At 42.0% G+C, this 13,995-nt stretch overlaps 1 protein-coding gene across 1 annotated transcript in view; it reads right to left on the bottom strand.

Annotated features, from left to right (window-relative positions):
- The window catches only part of PDE6C (phosphodiesterase 6C), a 109,364-nt gene that overhangs the window by 30,844 nt on the left and 64,525 nt on the right, over positions 1–13,995 (bottom strand). The window contains exons 16-18 of the mRNA XM_077455188.1: positions 13,805–13,905; positions 7,475–7,582; positions 7,321–7,384 (exon numbers count right to left, since the gene is read on the bottom strand). Of these exons, the coding sequence (XP_077311314.1) occupies positions 7,321–7,384; positions 7,475–7,582; positions 13,805–13,905 (273 nt within the window). The remainder of the gene's footprint in view (positions 1–7,320; positions 7,385–7,474; positions 7,583–13,804; positions 13,906–13,995) is intronic.

Genomic DNA, 13,995 nt, shown 5'->3' on the forward strand with positions numbered 1-13,995 from the left:
CCTGTGACAAGTAAGTGTCTGATTATTAAAAGTCAGCAGCTGCAGTATTTGTAGCTGCAGACTTTTATTCTTTTATTTTTTTAATGGGCACACCACTTTAAGAGTGCTGGGCTGGAAGGGAGTATTTGTCTTTTAGACACATGCCCCTTCCATGACACTGCAGTCAGAGGCGTGCCTCCACTACAGCATTTTTATTGGACAGCTGGGAGCAATGGTATGTTTACCATTGGTCCAAGACTCCAAGCTGTTTATTGAGCTCAGTGCCTCTGACAAGAAGTGAGAGGCACTGTAAGCTCAACCTCTCATTCCGCTGCAAACAGTGTGCCAGCTTGTATCTAGGTCGTATGAGCCCCACATTTTTACCATTGGTGGAGTAGGCTACATACCCCCCAAATTCAACAAATATATATCACTATGAAATGGAATAACAAAATAGAACATATGAAACAATTATGTCATTAAAAAGGAAACACAGAGATTCCACAGAATTTGTCCAGACAGAGTGACAATAATTGATGAATAATGTCACAATTCACTAATAAGTAATAATTTACTAAGTCATCTAATATTAGTTTAATGAGTTTTAAGGAAAAACCTCTCAGAAGGGGGCAAATTAGATGGACTCATTTAAACCTTGATATAAAGTGGCGTGTAGTTGGAAAATCCATCTCTGTTCTAACTGAAGTAAGGTTTTATTCCAATCACCACCTCAAGCGGGAAGGTGTACCAGATCGAGAGCAGTGAAGGAAATTTTCGGGACTTTATACTCGCGTTCAAGCACGGCATGTCTGCCGACTGGGAGATGGCGATTGCCAATCTGCATGCTGTACATGTGCTGTGACATACATCACCAAAACTCCTGCTTGGTCTTACCTATGTAATAGGCACCACATTCACAAACCAAGAGGTATACTACCCCACGGGTTTGACAGTTCACAAAGTAGGATGGTTCAAAGGTCTCCCAATTGGGAAGAGAGAACACTTTCTCTTTCTTCATATGGGGACAGTGGGAGCAATGGCCACATGGAAATGAGCCAAAAGCCAGACAGTGTTGTTTACTTTTAAATTCATTTTTTAGCTCGCTTTGAATGAGTTTGTCTTTGAGCGAAGTGGCTCTTTTAAAGGTAATAGAAGGATTAATAGATACAAAAGTATTGATACTTAGGTAACTATGTGAGATGATCAGTGTTGCATATATATAATCAGTCATGCATTTTTCCAAATTTGATATACTAAATATAGTCTCTTTGCAGCAAACTTACCCTTTGAAGAAGACCCCAACAAAACAGGTCGAAACGCATCAGTTTTTGTCATATTTATGACATGTTTGCTATTTAATGCCACGTACATTTTCTGTAATTGCAATATGTGCGTCTTGTGGTTATGCCCTTTTTAGAGCTTATATTTTAACTTTCATGGAAACTTTTGTATGTGAATAAAAAACCTTTATAATAGCACAACTTTCTTGAATCTTTGCATTTAATTACCTCGCTGCCAAAAAAAACCTTTTGGGGGAACTTCCCCATATTATATTATTCGGGGTGTGCAGCAACTTTACCTCTCCCCATATGTGTCTTTCCCATTCTCCACTAGATTCCTCAGTGGAATCATCAGTTTCCTCCCAATCCTCTGAGGGGGATTCCTCTCCTTTATCCCAGAGTTCCTTACTCCGAGGATCCTGGGTGACAGAGAGGGAACTAGTGCGTTTTTTTCCACTGAGTGAAGACACGATTAAGGCCACTAAACTTTCCTCTAAACCGTTTATGGTTGAGGAAAAACCCTCCTGTGTAATGTATACAGGGGCTGAAGTGCCAGAAGCAGCTGCAGCCCCTGACCCCAACAGCTCTTCCTGGCCAGCCTCCCCGGGTCCTGCAGGGGGGGAAGGTGCTGCAGAGGGGGGGTCCTCAGAGCCTGAAGGGAACCCCTTTGAGCCCCTATTCTCGGGGTAACTCTTCTACCCATAGTGCAAAGCAACAAATGGTAGAGGTACCACAAAAAAATGCACTGACTGCTGAGCACTGTAGTTCAGCAACTGCCGCTACTACCAATGCCTGTGTCCTCCACACTCACATGCGCCCGTCTGCTCTGTGTCCCTCCATAGGCTGTGTGCACCTGAAAAAGAGTGCACTTTAAAGCTTGTGTAGCCTAGTGCTCTGCCCCCCCCCCCGACCACTTACACCCCCCCGCTCGTTTTTTTGTTAAGCGTTTCCCACGCGAGCAGAGGCTTTACAAGCATGGAGGGGAGGCTGGGGCAGAGGAGAGGGAAGGGCCGGAGGACGTGAAGCTGCCGTGATAGCGGTGGCGAACGGCGGTGGATGGCGGCGGGTGGTGCGGTATGCTACCGCTCTCTGCCCAGGCCTGTCTCAGTCCCCTAATCCGTGGAGGGAGAATCCCGGAAGGAAAAAACCCCCTTAACTTCATCCATCCTGGAGCATGGCTGAAGGAGCATAGAGCGTGGATACCAAGCAGACAGAACAGGCATGAAAGGTATGTGCTCTTGGCAGCCCCTGGTGGGGACTATAGGCATAGCATACATTTACTTAAAAGGGAAAAACCTACTAGAATTAGATAAATTCTTGAGGAGTCTCCCTTACCTTATCCAGCTGCAGGGTTTGAATAACATACCCAATATTCACCTCTCACGGTGGGCTCCGTTAGAAAAAAAAATCTTCAGAGACTGGGGCCCCCTTGAATAGGGATATCCGCAGTTCTGGGCCTGTAAAGCACCCTGCCAGGAATATGACTGAAGAAAACAAATACTGGGTCCCAGGGTCCAGCTCTCTAAAAAGAGACACGCTACAGGTAAAACCTCGTTTATTCGGACACGAGGCCCGGGTACCATTCAATTCGGCCTTGAAAAGACAATTTGAATGGATCCGGTTGCATAGCTGGCCCCAGTAAGAAATATTCCAGCGGAGCTCAGCACAGCACATCTTTACTTGTGACCAACATCTAAGACACTGGCGAAAAAACTGAGGTACCTCCAGTAGGGGGAGAAGTTATATGGGGGATTGAACTTCCTGTCTAGGGTATGCCAGTGTCCAATCACTTAGTGATGACCTATAACCCATCAGTAATTACTGCGTCTCTGTGTCCTGTGATGCACGAGAAAGAAATTATTATTTTTTTCAAAATTTTCAGTCTTTTTTCATTTGTAGAGTAAAAAATAAAAACCCCAGTGGTGATTACCCCCAAAAGAAAGCTCTAGTTGCATGAACAAATGATAAAAATGCAATTTGCATACAGTGTTGCATGCTTCAGTAATTCTTATTCAATGCGTGAAAGCACTGAAAGCTGAAAACTGGTCTTGGTAGAAAGGGGGTGAAAGTGCCCTGTATTGAGGTGGTTAAAGGCTTTCTTTTTTTCTAACATGTCATACCCACCTACTCTGTGCAATAGTTTTAGTGCAAAAACTCTGCAATAGCAGCCCCAATACACATTTTCTTGGGTTCCTTACCGGCGCTCCTAGCCAGTCCCTCCTGCCAAGTACCCCCAAAGCAAGCAGCTTTCAATAGGGGCAACCAAGCAGACTTGCTCCTGAGCTGTGGTTCTGTGTGTCCATTTACACACAGGGCCACCGCTTGCCCCCACCCCCTCTCTCATTGGCTCACTGGCTGTGGTTGACAGTGGTTCCTGCTACTGTCTCAGCCAATAAGGAGGTAGAGTCCATGGAGAGCCGAGGCTCTCCTGCAAATCACTGGATCAAATGGGGCTCTGGTAAGTATTGGGGGGCTGGTTGGACTGCTGCACAGAGAAGGTTTTTTTTACCTTCCCGCATATAATGCAGGAAGGTAAAACATCTTGAGCCTTTACAACTGTGGTTCTCAACTCCCGTACTCAGGACCCACTAACAGGCCAGGTTTGCAAGATACCTGAAATACATAACAGGTGATATCATTTGCTGCTCAGTGATTGCAGTATTCTAGTCTGCATCTCCCCAAAGTAATACTTGAAATCTGACCTGTTAGTGGGTCCCAAGGACAGGAGTTGGGAACCACTGCTTTACAACCATTTTACGTATTAATTAACCCATTGGGAGTATCTCACCAAAAATATAAATTAGAAGAAGTCTAAAATGTTACTTGTATCTTAGTGCAGACTTCTGGGAAAATCAGTGACACAATCACACAAACAGGAAATTCAATTTCTGGAGGAATTCTGTACACCAGAGGTGTACAGAGCTCTTCAAGGCTGCCATATTGCATTGAATTTTATAGAAAATTACAGTACTGCAGATTAAAAAGGAAAGGTTGTTTTTTAATACAATTCAATTACAATATGGTTTGTGTAGCAATTGTATATAGTATGTTTTTTTATATTTGCAATGTTTTTCTATGAAAGTAATGTTATCCTTTAACTATAGCAAGAATTAATGGTTATGTGTATATGTGCAAGGGTGGGTGGCGCTGCCTATCACCTGGAGAGTGACCACCAGTGATGACTTCCAGCTGAAAGTGTAAGTGCTAATCGAACCACTATGTGGTGCAAACTGAGATTAGATTACATGTCTTATTATGTAACACTATCTGTCCCCCTGGATACCACGAGAGGGAAAAAAAACAGGGGAATTGTTTGTGCAAATTAGCATAAAAAAAACCTGTGTTAAAGTGCTCATACAAATGGTAACTTGAACCTCAACACGTATATGTAAAAGTGCATGTAAGCCCTTGTACACACGGTCGGACATTCTGACAACAAAATCCGTCGGATTTTGTCCGACAGATTTTGTCCGAAACTGGTGTTGCATACACATGGTCGGACAAAGTTGACAGAAAATCCGATCATTCGTAACGTGATGACGGAATTTAGTTACGACGGGACTACGTTCAGGCAAGAAACCAATAGCTTTGGTCTAGGAATTTGATGAGTGAGCATGCGTGGCACTTTGTCCGATCGGAATTCTCTACAAACGATCAGACAAAGTCCGATCGGATTATGTTGTCGAAAAATGTTATAGCCCAGCTCTAAAACTTGGCTCCGATGGAGCCCACACACTGTCGGATTATCCGACAACACGGTCCGATCGGACATTTTCCATCGGAATATCCGACCGTGTGTACAAGGGCTAAGATTCAAAAATCCATTAAGTGGTGAGAAATAAACTGAAAATAAACTTAAATATCTTGTAAATTCATCAGTGAATTAGTTAGATAAAGCCTTTTGCGCAAAACAATCATAAATTATATAAATTCACTCTGTTTTGTTAGTTGCATATGAGAGTCCAAAGTGACTTGTGCAAATTCCTGTGTAAACAGCATGACGTGACGTTCGTGCTCACCAGATTCTCATGGGGGGAACTGAAGGGGGAGCACGAACGTCACGTCATGCTGTTTACACAGGAATTTGCACAAGCCACATTGGATTGTCTCATATGCATCTAACACAACAGATTGCAAAACAGTCATACATTACATAAATTCAAAGGCTTTATCTAACTAATTGATGAACTTACAAGATATTTACATTTCTTTTCAGCTTATTTCTCACCACTTAATAGATTTTTGAATTTTATATGCACTTTTACATATATGTGTTGTGGTTCAAGTTACCATTTGTATGAGTTGTTTTTGTTTTTTTGAGGTTTGAAGCCATTTCCCATATTTGCATATCTTCCATTGGATTGATACTGTGGGATGTATATGAAGGCATATGCCTGAGGCTTATCATTACTGAGGATTGAGGCTTTTGGAGGAGCATTACTGGAGGCTAGCCTGTCCACGTTTGGGAACGTAGCCTTTTGATCCTTATATTTCAGTATTCAGTGGTCCATCTCAGCTGGTAAGGCTGCTTTCACACTGCAGCGGGAGCGGCGTCGGCGGTAAAGTGCCGCTATTTTTAGCGGCGCTTTACCGTCGTTTTAGCGGCGGTGTGCGGGCGCTAGCGGGGTGGTTTTAACCCCCGCTAGCGGCCGAAAAGGGGTTAAACCCGCCCGCAAAGCGCCGCTGTAGTGGCGCTTTGCCGGCGGTATTGCCGCGGTGTCCCATTGATTTCAATGGGTAGGAGCGGTGAATACACCGCTCCTTCACCGCTGCAAAGATGCGGCTAGCAGAACTTTTTTCACCGTCCTGCCAGCGCATCGCTCCAGTGTGAAAGCCCTCCGGCTTTCACACTGGAGTTAAAGGGGCCGGTTTTTTTCAGGCATTACACAGGCGCTATTTTTAGCGCTGTAACGCCTGAATACCGCCCCAGTGTGAAAGCAGCCTTAAGGCTAGGTTCACACTATTGCGATGCGGGAACGCCGCGAATCCGCGGCGTTTTCCCGCATCGCTCACCTCCCGCCGGCAGTTCACACTGCCCTATGCGGACGGCTGGGAGTGTCAATGATATGTTAATGACACCCCCAGATCCGTCGGCATATCGCAGTGCGATCTGCCGACTCGCACAGGAATCGGATCGCATGGTGTGAACCCCCATGCGATCCGATTCCGTTGCGGACCCAAAAAAGGGTCCTGTGCGAGTTTGCTGCGGGACAGCTGCGAGTTCAGCCATACTATCTGTATGGCTGAACTCGCAGTGCTACGGAGATCGGATGTGATTTGCTGTGCGAATCACATCCGGATCTCCCCCCGCAGCAGTGTGAACCCAGCCTAAAGTATATATTATTACTGGTGGAAGGATTTGTCACTCTGAAGAAAAGATTGCCCTCACTACGGGGTGTTTCCTCCTATATATTATATGTCACTACACAATAATACGTGATCATCATTGGACTTTATTTGCGCTGCACCATTTTGTATTTTATTGATTTATTGAGGTGTTTGTGACTTGCTCCTTTGGGTGTTCAGCTTGCAATTTTCTATTTTATTTGCATGTGTGTGCGCTGATTGGTTTTCTATTTAGTATGAGCACTTTAACACAGGTTTTTTGAGACTAATTTGCACAAACAATTCCCTTGTTTTTTTTTCCCTTTCCTGGTATCAAAGGGGACAGATAGTGTTACATAATATCACATGTAATCTAATCACATAGTGGTCCAATTAGCACTTGCACTTTCAACTGGAAGTCATAACTGGAGGTCACTCTCCAGGTGAAAGGCAGCGCCACCCACCCCTGCACATATACACATCATTTTTGGTGCTTCATTAATGGAGCTCCTAGGGATGGCAGCAGCCTAGCCTTACCTAAGCACGGTACCCACAAGTTATAAAGAATTGATGATTGGCATTGTACAGAAACAGAGAAATAAATTGCGGAAATAAGAATTATTTTTATAAAGTGTTCCAATTAGCTGGCAAGATTTTCTCAAGATGCCAAAATATTGGTCTGTATTGAAGCTTTTCCTCATTTAACTTTTACGTGAAGGTGTCTTACTTAACACACCTGACTCTGCACCTCCCATGGCTTAGTGATAGCAGACAAGTCACATCCTGTCATCATCATGGCCCTGCAGTAAAACAAATAGATTCAATTCTTATACAAACTACAGAGCTAAATAACCTTTTTTTTCTCCTGGACATTTGATTGTTGCACTTACATGATTATCTCTTTTTTCGTTGGGTCAGCGATAATATATTTTATAACTTCTGCTTCTGATTGCATCTGTTCGGCCGCATCGACTATTTTTTGAAACATTGTTCTTTTCCTATGAGACAAACAGACTGGAGTGTTATAGTATTCAACCTAAATGGCGGAGGATAGTTACATGTCTAGAAAGGCTACAAATGACTCCTGTACATCAATTGCAAATTCTTTATGTACTGTATTAGTAGCCAAATGCTGCTCTCCCCTTTTAATGTAATTACACTGGGTGTCAAGTATTCGGTGCTACTATCTTACTTAGACGTCTTTGCAGTGTTGATAATTACTAGAATCGAAAATTCGTAAAAATTTCCGTAAATTCGTACATTCGGGAGGATCCGAAATACGAATTGCTATGCTTCCGAAGTTTGCACGAAATTTTGTTTACGAATTTCGGAACTGAATTCCGTTACAATGGAAACGTGACTGGTGTTTTGTTGACCAATCAGAGGTTTTCTTCTGCTGCTGAGTGAGGGTTGGGAAAATTACCTTTTTTAATATGGGAGTGGGAGACTAGTACTAGTAGTCGATGGGAGATTCAGAATCGAACAAAATAAAATTTTCATTAATTACGATTATTTGTTAAGATGAAGTTAAAAACCCAGGAAGTCAGCACAGCACAGGGATGGTGGGAGCCCCTCATAATGATAAATTCATCATAACGAACGTTCGTAAATGTTAAGAAAAGTTAACGAGCCTAACGAAAATTCGTATTTCGTACGAATCCAAATTTCAGACACGAATTAACGGCTAATAAGAAATGGAACAAAATAAAACGAAACAAATTTATTGATGGCCCCCATGTCTAATAAATACTAAGGACTGATTAACATTTATGAAATTAATTCCATGGTGTACAGTGCATCCTGAAATTATTCACAGCGCTTCACTTTTTTCCACATTTTGTTATGTTACAGACTTATTCCAAAATGGATTAACCAGTTAAAGGCTGCCCACCATATATATCTGTGTATGTATGCGTGTCTGCGTATGTAAACAAGGCAGACCCCCGTTCTGACAGGGGACGACACTGAGATCGTCTGTTCCCAGTAATCAGGAACAGTGATCTCTGTGTTGTCCAATTGAGCCCATCCCCCACACAGTTAAAGAACACACTGAGTGAACACCATTAACCCTTTGATAGCCCCTAGTGTGAACCCCTTCCCTGCCAGTGTAATTTATACAGTGATCAATGCTATTATTTTTAGCACTGATTAATGTATTGGTGTCACTGGTCCCCAAAAAGTGTCACTTATGCTGCATACACACGACCAGACTTTGACGGACTAGGTACGATGGTCTTCCCGACGGACTTTCCGAACGAACAGACTTGGCCACACATAAGCACACCAAAGTCCAATGGATTTGAACGTGATGACGTAGGACTGGACTACAATAAGGAAGTTCATAGCCAGTAGCCAATAGCTGCCCTAGCGTCGGTTTTCATCCGTCAGACTAGCATACAGACAAACTGATTTTTCGACCGGACTCGAGTCTGTCGGAAAGATTTGAAACATGCTTTAAATCTAAAGATGATCTGATTTTTAGACAGCAAAGCTCCGATGAAGCCCACACACGATTGAATTGTCCGGTTGATTTGTTCCGTCGAAAGGTCCGGTCGTGTGTACACGGCATTAGGGTCAGATTTGTCCGCTGCAATATCGCAGTCCTGCTAAAAGTCGCAGCCGCAGATTAAAAGTCCATAAATCTATCCCCTATTTTGTAGATGCTATAATTTTTGCACAACCCAATCAATATATGATTATTGTGATTTTTTTTTTTTTACCAAAAATATGTAGTAGAATACATATTGGCCTAAACTGATGAACATTTTTTTTATTATATATTTTTTGGGGGATATGTATAATAGCAGAAAGTAAAAAAATTGTTTGTTTTTTCAAAATTGTCTGTCTTTTTTTGTTTATAGTGCAAAAAATAAAAAAACGCAGAGGTGATCCAATACCACCAAAAGAAAACTTTATTTGTGGGAAAAAAGGACATCCATTTTTATTATTATTTTGGTATAGCGTTGCATGACTGTGCAATTGTCAATTAAAGTAACACAGTGCCATATTGCAAAAAATGGCCTGGTCATTGTCATGTTAAGGTCATATCCTTCTAGGGCTGAAGTGGTTAAATTCATTATTTTTCTCAAAAATCTACAAATAATACACCATAATATTAACATTAAATAAGTTTGTTTGAAAAATTTGCAAATGTATTAAAAATAAAAACAAAAAAAAACACATATCCATACGTATTTGCAGCCTTTGCCATGACATTTAAAATTTAGCTCAGGTGCATCCTGTTTCCACTGATCATTCTTGAGATGTTTCTACAACTTGATTGGCATCCATCTGTGGTAAATTCAGTTGATTGGACATGATTTGGAAAGGCACACACCTGTCTATATAGGGTTCCACAGTTAACAGTGCATGTCAGAGCACAAACCAAGCCATGAAGTCCAAGGACTTGTCTGTAGAGCTCTGAGACAGGATTGTATTGAGGCACAGATCTGGGGAAGGGTACAGAAAAATGTCTGCAGCATTAAAGGTCCCAATGAGCACAGTGGCCTCCATCATCCATAAATGGAAGAAGTTTGGAACCACCAGGGGTCTTCCTAGAGCAGGCCACCTTGCCAAATTGGGCAATCGGGGGAGAACGGCCTTAGTCAGGGAGGTGATCAAAAACCCGATGGTCACTCTGACAGAGCTCCAGCATTTCTCTGTGGAGAAAGGATAATCTTCTAGAAGAACAACCATCTCTGCAGCACTCCACCAATCAGGCCTCTATAATAGAGAGGCCAGATGGAAGCCACTCCTCAGTAAAAGGCACTGCCTGGGGTTTGCCAAAAGACACCTGAAGGACTCTCCGATCATAAAAAACAAAATGGTCTGAAAAAACAAAGATTGAACCCTTTGGTCTGAATGGCAAGCGTCATGTCTGGAGGAAACCAGATGAATGTACAGACACATCCTTGATGAAAACCTGCTCCAGAGCGCTCTGGACCCCAGACTGGGGGTGATGGTCCATCTTTCAACATGACAACGACCCTAAGCACACAGGCAAGATAACAAAAAAATGGCTACGGGACAACTCTGTGAATGCCCTGGAGTGGCCTAGCCAGATTTTAACCTGACTGAACATCTCTGGAGAGATCTGAAAATGGCTGTGAACCGACGCTCTCATCCAACCTGATGGAGCTTGAAAGGTCCTGCAAAAAAGAATGGGAGAAACTGCCCAAAAAAGGTGTGCCAAGCTTTTGGCATCATACTCAAAAAGACTTGAGGCTGTAATTGGTGCCAAAGGTGCTTCAACAAAGTATTGAGCAAAGGCTGTGCACACTTATGTACATGTGATTTTTTTTTTTTAAATAAATTTGCATAGATTTCAAACAAGCTTTCACGTTGCCATAATAGGGTATTGTTTATCGAATTTTGAGGAAAATAATGAATTTAATCCATTTTGGAATAAAGCTGTAACATTGTATGCAATCAGGCAGACCCTTGCACTACATGGATTTGGTAAACCTGAAGGAAAAACTCAGCAGAAAAACTGATGGTGTTTATGAGGCTTAACAGTTTCCCATAATAGATGCATTCAGGGCATGTTATGAAGGATAACTATCACAGTTGCTTGTGTTCTCAACTGAACTGTCAAGTCACCAAATGGCTGGTGTCATAGTAATCACATGTGCATCACCATGGCAACTAGAGATAAAACGGAGGTTAATATACAGGTTATTTGGCTGTCAAGAATAGGGGACTTTGGTTTCCACTTTAAACTCCCCTTAAAGATTGGATTCAGACTGTTGCAGTATGCTGGAGCACTTGCTCTACACACCCCCCACTCTTTCCTGAACTAAGCTCATTTTGTCTAGGTCCTAATGAATAAATGACTAAAGCCATATGATACCCTGAAGCTTCCCCTCCTCTTAGCTCATATTTTGTACAATGTAGACCTAGCTTTAGTTTCTGTTACCCAAAGAATGTATTGAGATGAAAACAAAGGCATACAACATGAGCTCAGGAACTCCAGATAAAGTTACAGTACATTGAAACAGAATGCCTATGTGCTGATTAGTTGTCATAGACAGAAGTATACAATTGTTGATCGTGGTATTGTAAGACACACAGAGCTAAATATTTATTGAATAATGGTGAAAACATTCCAAAGACACACACCACAGGATCACTGCCAAAGAGCCAACCCGGACCAGTAACAGGAGGAGAAAAAGGGGAACTCTACCTGCAGAGCTTCAAAAGGCAGAAGTTGTGAGCACAAAACCAAGTGAAGAATACCAAATAAAATTGGGAAAGGAGAAAGAGTTGGCCATGCACTGATTGAAATCTGAGTTTAGACCAGCGTGTAGCTGTCCCTGCTGGAGACCTTTTGTCGATCAGCAGCTGCTGTCGCTGATCAGTGTATTCTGACATCAATCAGTCCTTCTGTCAGAATACAATGTTCCAGTCGGGGGGGGGGGGGGGGGGGGTGAGACACCTGGATATACAAATGATACAAATGAAACCCATTCAAGCACAGGGAGAAAATTCTAATTCCATGCAGATTGTGTCTTGACCAGGACTTGAACCAAAGACCTTCAAGGTAGAAATGCTAACCACTAAACTCACTGTGCTGCCATGTAGGATATGCACATCCATCACGAGTCTTTTAAAGGACAAATACAGTTTTTTAGTCTTTTATAGGACTCAAATAACTAAAAAGCTACAAAAAAAACAGTAATTAATAACAAATGAACATACAATTGAACAAAACCATATATATTTAAAAAAACAAAACCATTGTAATTTCCATTTCACTTTACCAGAAAGTGAAACTGGTTACCATATGATTTATTGCAGGCTGTACTGGAGTAAGACAACCAGCAAGCAGAGAACCCATAGAATATGGTTAACCTGTTTTATCCATTACTTAGGTTTTACTTATTCAGTGTTTAGAAACATGTTGCAAATAGCTCTGTGGCAAAGTTTAACTCAAGTTGGATCTAGTTCTAACAAGACTCAGTGGCTAGAATAAACCCTTGGAAAAATACCCTTCCTTTTAAGAGAAAACTTAATATTCACCCTTTCCCATTGCTTGCAATCTCGAGTTTCGCTCTCTTGAAGAGCAAAGCTGTTTGAAGTATCTTCAGGATCCTACATGCTACAGTGATTCCAAGGTGCCTGTTTCCCTCATGCCCTCTGCATCTCAAACTGTTCCCCCTACATCATTACAGGACACAGAAGTGATGAAGGACCCAATGGGTGGAACTACACTCTGAAGGGGACCAAGCATCAGGAACTCCAAGCAGTGTGTCAGATATGGAAGGTTCCGTACATCTCCTATGGATTCTAGCAGTGAGATTTCTGCTCTTGAGGTCATAGCTCCACATGCCTGCTGTGCCCATTATTAGGGGGTCCCAGTGTTAGTTTTTTTTATTATTTTAGATTATGGAGAATAAAACAAAGGAGTGGGAACAAACAAAGATGACCTGGAAACAAAAAAGAAGGGAGATCCCATGGCTGGAGTTCCCAAGTGATATAAGGAATTAGTAGGTAACACAACCCAATAGGTTTCACTTATTATTGAGCATTCCTGAAGGGAGTCTTTAGATCTCTATATTTTGTTTAAACAGATGAAGATATGTGATTTAGTACATTACAATATGGTATAAAGTTATAAATCGTAAAGGAAATTAGATGATGGGGGAAATTCAGCATTAGGTTCGCAATTCCCAAAGAGACAAGGTAAGCTACAGTATATATGACAATAGTTTGGTCACATTACACTAGCAAATTCATGCTTGCTCTTCACACTCGGAACTTAATCATGATCCCCCATAATCCCCATGAATAAGTTTCGAGGGGCAGAGCCAAACGAGTTGGGGGCATGGCCTGGCAGGAGCCCAGGCTAAGATTGACATTCACCTCACCATTAATTGGTTTGCTTTGAAGTGCAGCTTTCGAGAGACATCCTTCATCATATTATCATTTGGAGCTGAGACTGGCCAGCGTTGGGGGCACATGATCATCATCTCTTACAGCCTGAACACTACACATCTTTCTCTTTTGATTCACATTAAAATTCAATTGCTGCATTTGACAACATTGTCCACAACAGCATTCAAGGTCTGCAAGGCTCTTTAGCAAAAATAATGAGTGTTTTCACAGTTCTATACTAGTGGAAAACCACTTACCTTACAAAAAAATGTCTCAGTGTCAGAATTAAAATCAGCCAACTTGTGATTGGCATCTGCAATTGTACATGTGTAGTGATATGCACTTACTTAAAATACAATGCCAGATCCGTTGCTATGATCGCCACCTCAAACAAATGGATAACATTTTCAAACTGCCTCTTGTTTAGATTCTGAAAGATGTTTATAGTCTGAAAGACAAAAAAATAAGCTGATTTAGGTCCATGTCACATTGCGGATACTACCCCTAAGCAGCACACAGCTCACACTTTTTCTAAAAG

The sequence above is a fragment of the Lithobates pipiens genome, unplaced genomic scaffold (assembly GCF_037356315.1).
Source record: "Lithobates pipiens isolate NorthernLeopardFrog02 unplaced genomic scaffold, aLitPip1_a1.2 Scaffold_25, whole genome shotgun sequence".
Classification (NCBI taxonomy): domain Eukaryota; kingdom Metazoa; phylum Chordata; class Amphibia; order Anura; family Ranidae; genus Lithobates; species Lithobates pipiens.